The 9,767-nt window shown below is 33.0% G+C and overlaps 1 protein-coding gene across 2 annotated transcripts; it reads left to right on the top strand.

Moving 5' to 3' along the window:
- The first annotated feature begins 3,225 nt into the window (after nucleotides 1-3,225).
- On the top strand, nucleotides 3,226-5,915 carry LOC109176808 (ATG8-interacting protein 2-like). Of its 2 annotated transcripts, XM_019326211.1 has the most exons (3): nucleotides 3,226-3,599; nucleotides 4,318-5,166; nucleotides 5,567-5,915. In XM_019326211.1, exons 2-3 carry the CDS (start codon nucleotides 4,330-4,332, stop codon nucleotides 5,669-5,671), a joined length of 942 nt encoding a protein of 313 aa, XP_019181756.1. In that variant the 5' UTR covers nucleotides 3,226-3,599; nucleotides 4,318-4,329; the 3' UTR covers nucleotides 5,672-5,915. The 2 variants fall into 2 exon arrangements, with proteins under 2 accessions (XP_019181756.1, XP_019181757.1); XM_019326212.1 differs by lacking the exon at nucleotides 3,226-3,599 and having other exon boundaries at nucleotides 4,236-5,166.
- Nucleotides 5,916-9,767: the final 3,852 nt, after the last annotated feature.

Raw genomic sequence — 9,767 nt, 5'->3', positions numbered from 1 at the left:
TAATTGGGGGAAATGGTGAAAGTTGCCTAAAACGTGCTGGATGCCTTTTTTATACTTAGGCTAAATTATTTGCTGGGCTGTGAAATATATATGGGCTGATGGTCCATTAAAATTAAAGTATTTACTAATCAGCCCATTATAAATTAGTCTATAATATATATATATCGGGTTCAGGTGCGGCAGTGTCTTACGGTGCGGTTATTTCTTACGGTGCGGCAACACCAATAGTTCACCAAATATGCACCATCAACGTTAGGAAATACACCACACAAAACAGAGTAAACAGAGCCCTGCATCACCAAACACACACCATTAGGTGTGAGTAAAAACACTATACACTGTTCGAAAATACACCATTGGGGGTGGTGAGTTATATGGTGTTTTTTTTTGAGTCTGTGGTGTATTTTGTGATGTTTTATTACATTTCATTGGGGTGTGTTTTTATTACACTGTTGGTGCATATTGTTAACACTGTTGGTGTATTCTGGAATTTGACCGCACCGCCACACCGTAAGACCCCGCCGCATATGAGCGCTCTTCTATATATATACATATATATATATATATATATATATATATATATATAATCCTAATTATATACCGATCTTTATCTTTATATTTAATATACTTATATTTTTTATTTTAATTATTAATTATGTATTCTAACTTTTGTTCATTTTTTATGTCATATACATTATTAATTTTGTATTACATGATATGAATTTATCACAACTTTATAACATCGTAAAATACTTGCTTAATTATGGACAAAATCAAGCATTTAAGTACAGATTGCTATAAGAGTAATCCTAACGGATTGAAGATTTTTATTTGTAATGACTTGAACAATGTTAGTAGTTAGTATGTCAACCACTAACGTCGTTTACCCTGAAGTGTTTAATAATGTTTAATATTTTTTTATTTACATAATGTAATATAGAATGTCAAGTAGTTTTTTATCATTAAAATCTTCTTCATATTCTCTTTTGTTCTTCAAATATATTCAATGTAATTGGCGTCTAATAAATAAATTCATTTTTGATTAATTAAAATGCTACAAACAAATTTTACAAACAAATTTTCAAATTATATATATATATATATATATATATAGGCGGGTTCAGGTGCGGCAGTGTCTTACGGTGCGGTTATTTCTTACGGTGCGACAACACCAATAGTTCACTAAATATGCACCATCAACGTTAGGAAATACATCACACAAAACAGAGTAAACAGAGCCCTACATCACCAAACACACACCATTAGGTGTGAGTAAAAACACCATACACTGTTCGGAAATACACCATTGGGGGTGGTGAGTTATATGGTGTGTTTTTTTGAGTCTGTGGTGTATTTTGTGATGTTTTATTACATTTCATTGGGGTGTGTTTTTATTACACTGTTGGTGCATATTGTTAACACTATTGGTGTATTCTGGAATTTGACCGCACCGCCGCACCGTAAGACCCCGCCGCATATGAGCGCTCTTCTATATATATATATATATATATATATATATATATATATATATATATATATATATAATCCTAATTATATACCGATCTTTATCTTTATATTTAATATACTTATATTTTTTATTTTAATTATTAATTATGTATTCTAACTTTTGTTCATTTTTTATGTCATATACATTATTAATTTTGTATTACATGATATGAATTTATCACAACTTTATAACATCGTAAAATACTTGCTTAATTATAGACAAAATCAAGCATTTAAGTACAGATTGCTATAAGAGTAATCCTAACGGATTGAAGATTTTTATTTGTAATGACTTGAACAATGTTAGTAGTTAGTATGTCAACCACTAACGTCGTTTACCCTGAAGTGTTTAATAATGTTTAATATTTTTTTATTTACATAATGTAATATAGAATGTCAAGTAGTTTTTTATCATTAAAATCTTCTTCATATTCTCTTTTGTTCTTCAAATATATTCAATGTAATTGGCGTCTAATAAATAAATTCATTTTTGATTAATTAAAATGCTACAAACAAATTTTACAAACAAATTTTCAAATTATATATATATATATATATATATATATATATATATATATATATATATATATAGGCGGGTTCAGGTGCGGCAGTGTCTTACGGTGCGGTTATTTCTTACGGTGCGGCAACACCAATAGTTCACCAAATATGCACCATCAACGTTAGGAAATACACCACACAAAACAGAGTAAATAGAGCCCTACATCACCAAACACACACCATTAGGTGTGAGTAAAAAACCATATACTGTTCGGAAATACACCATTGGAGGTGGTGAGTTATATGGTGTGTTTTTTTGAGTCTGTGGTGTATTTTGTGATGTTTTATTACATTTCATTGGGGTGTGTTTTTATTACACTGTTGGTGCATATTGTTAACACTATTGGTGTATTCTGAAATTTGACCGCATCGCCGCACCGTAAGACCCCGCCGCATATGAGCGCTCTTCTATATATATATATATATATATATATATATATATATATATATATATATATAGATATATATAATCCTAATTATATACCGATCTTTATCTTTATATTTAATATACTTATATTTTTTATTTTAATTATTAATTATGTATTCTAACTTTTGTTCATTTTTTATGTCATATACATTATTAATTTTGTATTACATGATATGAATTTATCACAACTTTATAACATCGTAAAATACTTGCTTAATTATGGACAAAATCAAGCATTTAAGTACAGATTGCTATAAGAGTAATCCTAACGGATTGAAGATTTTTATTTGTAATGACTTGAACAATGTTAGTAGTTAGTATGTCAACCACTAACGTCGTTTACCTTGAAGTGTTTAATAATGTTTAATATTTTTTTATTTACATAATGTAATATAGAATGTCAAGTAGTTTAATATTATTAAAATCTTCTTCATATTCTCTTTTGTTCTTCAAATATATTCAATGTAATTGGCGTCTAATAAATAAATTCATTTTTGATTAATTAAAATGCTACAAACAAATTTTACAAACAAATTTTCTAATTATATCCGTGCATCGCACGGGTCAATTACTAGTATATATATATATATATATATATATATATATATATAGAGAGAGAGAGAGACGTAGAAGTCGATGCTTCTCTCCTCAATATATATATATATATATATATATATATATATATATATATATATATATATATATATAGATAGATAGATAGATAGAGAGAGAGAGAGAGAGAGAGAGAGAGAGAGACGTAGAAGTCGATGCTTCTCTCCTCAGGCGAGCCGTAGAAGTCGATGCTTCTCTCCTCAGGCAAGCAACAGCAACTGACTGGCAGCCACCCTTTGCCCATAGCAGTAAACGACGCCGTTCCTTTCCCAGCCGGTAAAACGGTTTACTAATTCCTGCTTTCCTCTCAACTCTCAAAGCCTCAACTACACTCTCACACTCTCAACACGACACCATAACCGGTACTCCACTTCCATTATCTCTTGTTCCAAAATCTTCCACTATATAAATCTTTCTCTCTCTTGCATTCTTCGAGACAGTTTCCAATCATTCTCGTCTCCTCACCGGCGCTCCGATCTCTCTGCTTTTAACTTCTGTAAGTACAACTTCTTAATCCTCTCTTTTGATTAGATGTGTGTATCTTTTTTGTTGATATATCTGATTGGATAATCTGATCATCTGGAGACTTCAATTTCTTATTATTTTGCTTCCGATTAATCGGTTGCTTCAACGAAGTTTTGGATCCATTTCTGTGTCCGATTCTATAAAATCTGTATATGTTTATGAGCGGATACAGACAGCAGATATATGCATGTGTCTGTGTGTACAACTGTGGATACAAGTACCTCGCATTCGTCGAATATGTGTGTTCATTTATTTAGGTTTATTGTTGTTGTTATTATTACTCCGCATTACTATTGGATTCTCTCTTAGTTTGATAACAAATCAGAGTGTTTCGTAGCTTTAATTTTAGGGCTTAGTTGGTGGTCAAGGAAACTAGAAGATGAATTTGTTAGAGTAATAAAGTAGAGCTTCACTGATTTGGTAAACATGAACGCCGTTGGACTTCCTTGTAATTTATAGAAATGGCTGGTATTGCACCTGAATGTTGTAGAATAATGTTTTTAAGTTAATTCTTCATCTTGGTTGGGTCTAAATGCACAGATTGTCATGGACTCATGGAACAACCGACACACTTACAGTTTACCATTAGCCTTGGAATTAATGTATACTATTCATTTTATACTTATTATTTTGGCCATATTATGTGCTTATTCAATCTCTTATTTTAATATTCAATTGAGCATGCAAAGGCTTTCCTATTAATGGCGAGTAATGAGGACACTGAAGAGACAGCTACCCGTGGAAATGATTGGGAGGTTGTATCACTAACTGCATCTGCATATGCTGCTGCTGCTTCTGCTCCTGGTTCAAAACAAGAGGATGCCAATGATGAGCATAAAGATAGTGGGAAGTATGAAGCTGAAACTTCCAGTGCATTGTTTATGTCTGGTCACTTTGTCTATCCACCAAGTCAGCATGAGAATTTGCCACTGGAACAAGAAAACAATGAGATTCTTACTGAAAATGTGGTTAAAGAGGCTGAATATGTCTCCGCAGAAGGTAGTATGACAGACGTGAAGAATGAAGAGCATCTGAAAAGTAAAGGATTGAGCTCTCCTGAGCTTTCTGGGATACAGATATTTGATGAAAATGGTAACCAGTTATCTATTAGTGATGCAGAATTTGAAGGTGATGCAGTTTTGCAAGGGTTAAATTTGGTGGATAAGGAACCAAGTTTATACAGTGCTGCAGCATATAGTTCCTTACATAGTGAAGAGCACATGCTTGGCTCAATGGTCTTGGACGAAAGTAGTGCAAGCAATGATCCATTTGAATTGCTTCAGCAGATCTCTGATTCAGATATATCAAATTCTCCAAAGGCTATGGATGAGAACAAGCCTGATGGAGATGGCCTTCCATGTCAAGCTTGGTGGAAAAGGCATACAAATTCTCTTATTGCACATGCTAAAGAGGCAAACACATTTTGGTCAATTTTCATTGCTACAGCTGTAATGGGCCTTGTGATTCTTGGTCAATGCTGGCAGCATGAGAGGTTGCATGTCCTGCAGCTGAAGTGGCAGCTTGGAGTCCACAATGAGGTATGTTGATTGAGTTACTAGGGTGTATTGATTTCAATTATTCAAAAAAATTATAATGATATGCTGCAGTCCAGTTAGTGTACACAATTGAGTACTATTCAGTTAAAGTCCTCCACTCTATATTTAGCCCCCCTTGGTTCATTTTTTGAGCAATTTTACAACATATTTGGTGAATTTGGGAAGAGCAATAGATTCTTCCTGTTAGAAATATATAGTGATAAAATAGTGCATTATTGGATCTGGTCTGCTAGGTTTTTCGGATTTGTTTACTGTAATACAATGATATATATGCTTTTGAAAATGTAATCACAGCTGTATGATGAGTAATAGATAAGGGAATCTGTTAGGGGTTTTCCTTTTATCTTCTACCTGTGATGCTTTTATTTGTCTGCATCTACAGAGGATGTCCAGGATGCTTGGTCCCCTATCACGGCTTAAAGATGTAATTGTTGGCAGTGAATGCCGGGGTTCCTTCATCAGAGGAAGCACCCCAGCGCAACGTTAAGATGATGACGAAAAAAGGTGAAAGAGGCAAAGGCACGGGTATTGTATGTGATATGCAACTTTGACTGAGGTTGTAATTTAAATTTTACTTGTGACAAGTCATGTTAATATTTGCCTCATTAATACTCTCCACTAGTAAGTACCCCCAATGCCCAATGGATTGTAAAATTAAACTTTGGGGATGAAATCTCATTATATGGTTAAACTTTGGGAATGAAATCTCATTATAAAGAATTGTGGTCAAATTATTATGTTCTAATGTGAGTATTTAATGTAAATATATCCTTTCGTTGGTGCACTTTCAAATCTATGTTTAACATGCAATACTGTTGCTTTATTGAAATATCTTAATCTTTATTTCTAAATGTAATTATATGTTAATTCTCCAGTTCTCCTTCATTACAAACTTTTTGGTTGCTTAATTGAAGTTTGGGATTATTTTTTATATTAGGAATAAGGGTCAAATAGACCACTGAAGTTCACACAAAACTATAATTGGGTCACTGAATTCAAAAACTTGTAATTAAGTCCCTGAATCAATCAACAACATGCAATTTTGTCAATTTCCCAATTTTACAAATTTGTTACGGGTAATTTGCCAACTTGGATTCCAAGTGGGATTTTAATTTTTTTTTCTTATTTAATATATATATATATATATATATATATATATATATATATATTATAAAAACTAAACCTAATAAAATAGTTTATAAAACACTGGAATACTTAGGAAAAGAGAGATAGTTTGCGATCTTTCTCCGTCTCCATCCAACTTCATCGCAACTCTGAACCCTAGGGAAGGACCGAGGTTCATCGCAATGTCAACTTGCATTATGAGCCTACTTTGTATTGCAAATGTGGGTTGAAATCTCCATTATGCATAGCTTGTGATAGTGACCGGAAATTCTTTGGTTGTCAACAATGGAAGGTTAGATTACAATTATTGATATAAAAGTAATTTGGGTATGGGGTTAATTCATATATATGAGGCATTTTTAAAAAATTAATTCGGTGTTATATGTGATTAATGTAACAGGAACATGATTGTTGATTTTTGATATTTATTGATGATATTCTGAAGAATGCTCAAGTTCAAAAAATTCCGGTCATTGACTATGAGTCAACAGTAAATGCATTAAGAGATTTGAGTTGTATTATTCAACAACTAAGAGATGATATGTCATCTGTCCAAAGAGAATGTGAGAGAATCAAGATGTCAACAGGTGATGGTGCTACTGAAGGTGTTAAGGAAAATTGGTCCAAGATGCTTACTACTATAGTTGTGATAGGTGTGGTTTTATTAGCAATGTTGCTATGTTTTGAAAAAAAAAAAAAAAAAAAAAAAAAAGAAAGAGTAATAATCTAAATTTGTCTATTTTGTAAGATCTTTGGTTTATGTTAGTGTGAAAAAATTAGTATAGGTTGATGGTAAATGTTGTTGGAAGTAGTGTTGTAGTGTTGTATGAAAAATAATTCAATATGGTAATGGGAACAAGTTATTTTGTGTTAAAGTGAAAAAATATTTTCTTTTACATGCTCAATCAAATTTCGTTGTTTTATGTTTCTGATCATGTATTGATGAAGCATGTAATTTGTCTTGATAATTTTCAGGATTATATAGAGGCCAAAATCATCATTCTTAGTACAAGTCATTCAGTAATCTCTAAAATTCACAACATGGTATTGACCAATATTCTTAGTACAAGTCATTCACTAATCTCCAAAGTTGTCATAACAACACTGGCAATATTCAACATTGACAAAATGAGGCTTTCACAGTACAAGTCAGCCACAAATGACTAAATTTTAGAATTCATTCACAATGTCATAAGTGTTCAATAAAAAAATAAAAAAATAAAAAATAAAAAAAAGAAAAAAAAAGAGAACATCCAAAAAAAACTCCAACAGGTCTTCAACTTGGATTATTTCTTCATTGCCTTCCCCCAGTTGCACCACGTGACTTCTTTCTTCCTTGATAAATTACACGGTGTTTTGATTGTCTGGGCTACATAATGCAAACCATAATCCAAATTCCAATCAGTATTATATTATAATGTTCATAGTATAAGATAAAGTATGGCATATATTAACTTGAAAATAACTTACATTAATTAGTATTGTTCCAGTATGTGGGTTTGTGTAAATACCAAATCCACCACCTCTTCGTTTTTGTTGATTAGAAGGTCTAGAAGTTGATGTTGTAGCTGCATTAGCCGATGGTGGACCTCTTGTAGTTGGACAATATTTCTTTGAATGGCCCTGCTCTTTACATAATGAACATGTGATAATCCTACCTTGCCATGACAGCTTTCCAACAGGGGGTTCGTTAGGCTCACGAATCCTTTCTTCTTTGGCCTGGCCTACCAGTCATGGTTTTAGGTACATGGGCCAAGATTTCTTCACATGTTGTTATAGGCCAACTAAGTGCTCCATTCAAAGGTTGAATAGTGTGGCTATAGATTCTTTTGTAGACTTCTTTGGAGTAGCACTCATCAATAAAGTCTTCAGGGTTCCTACCTTTATCAAAAATGGCACAACAAGCATGAGGACATGGTATACCAGTTAGATCCCAGCTTCAACATGAACACCTTCTTGCTTCCAATTTGACCTTGAATTGTTGCTTTCCTTTCTTTATCTCGTAGCCGTCATCTCCATTGAAGTAAAGATGCCACCCCTTGCTATCCATTATATTTCCATTCAATTTTTGCATCACTCTATGTCCATAGTTCCATGGCCCTTAAGTGTTCCTTTAAGAAAACAACCATCTAGCCCAATAACCTGCCTACATCCTGCAAGAAAACCCCCTTTTCATTGCATCAAAACATACATATCTAGGGATGTCAATTTAGCCCGAACCCGATAGGCCAACCCGAAAAAAACCGAAACCGACAGGGCTATGACCCGAACGGGCTAGCCTGATAAAACACATTAGCCCGACGAGCCCGAAACCGATTAGCCCGATGCCCGATAGGGCTAGCCCGAAATTAAAAGGGCTAGCCCGACAACCCGAACTATTGAAAACTATTTTTTATTATAGAAGTGATGTGAAACCTAACATATATGGAATAATTATTATACTTTAAAATAAATAAATAAATAAATAAATAAATAAATATATATATATATATATATATATATATATATATATATATATATATATATATATATAATTGCACTCAGGTGCGAATGCTTCGCCCAGGAGCGAAATAGGAATGGATTTTGTTCGTCCACGTGTCCAGATCTAATGGATGAGAAACACTGATTTTTTTAAAAAGCGCGGTGGTATTTTCATAAATAATTGAACATCAAAGTGCAAGTAAAATGTATTACAAGTGCATGTAAAATGTATTATAGGTGCAAGTAAAAATTTACACTGAACATCAATACTAAGTGCACCTATAGTTATAAGTAGTTGCACCAATAGTTCTAAGTAGTTGCACATATAGTTATAAGTAGTTGCACCTAGTTGCATGAATGTTTGCGGGTGGTTTTCAGGGGTGTTACTACCCGCTGAACTCAGATCAATGAATGTTAACAAGGAAAAAATATATGCACTTATAGGTGAAAGTAGGTGCACCTATAGTTATAAGTAGTTGCACCTATAGTTATAAATAGTTGCACCTAGTTATAAACACACCCAGGTGCATGAATGTTTGTGGGAAGTGAATGCTAATAAGGCAAAATTACATGCACTTATAGGTGAAAGTAGGTGCACTTGTAAGTGATTTTACTTGCACTTCGATGTTCAATTATTTCCGAAAATACCACCGCGTTTTTTTTAAGCTATTAGATCTGGACACGTGTCGCGCGCTGATTCGTTCGCATATTCTTTCCTGGGCACTTATTCGCACCTGAGTGCATCCCTATATATATATATATATATATATATATATATATATATATATATATATAATTTAAATTAAAACTTAAATTTTTAGTTTTTAAAAATTTAAATCAACATTAATCTAATATTTTGACTACAAATTGATGAGGACGGTATTCTTTGTCCCCTCCAAATTCTTCGCGGGAACGTAGATAGGGACTATTTTTAATTTTTCGTTGAGGACGGAGATGGGGAGTATACTTTCCGCCCC

Source organism: Ipomoea nil, unplaced genomic scaffold (assembly GCF_001879475.1).
Source record: "Ipomoea nil cultivar Tokyo-kokei standard unplaced genomic scaffold, Asagao_1.1 scaffold0758, whole genome shotgun sequence".
NCBI classification, from domain to species: Eukaryota; Viridiplantae; Streptophyta; class Magnoliopsida; order Solanales; family Convolvulaceae; genus Ipomoea; species Ipomoea nil.
Note: the sequence above shows the minus strand (reverse complement) of the source record. Positions and strands in the feature narration are given on the sequence as shown.

Excerpts from the sequence above, each read along its gene's own strand:
- LOC109176808 (XM_019326211.1), top strand. The coding sequence starts at position 4,330 with ATGGCGAGTAATGAGGACACTGAAGAGACAGCTACCCGTGGAAATGAT. Across the intron at positions 5,167-5,566 it reads AGCTTGGAGTCCACAATGAG|AGGATGTCCAGGATGCTTGG; the intron begins GTATGTTGATTG and ends CTGCATCTACAG.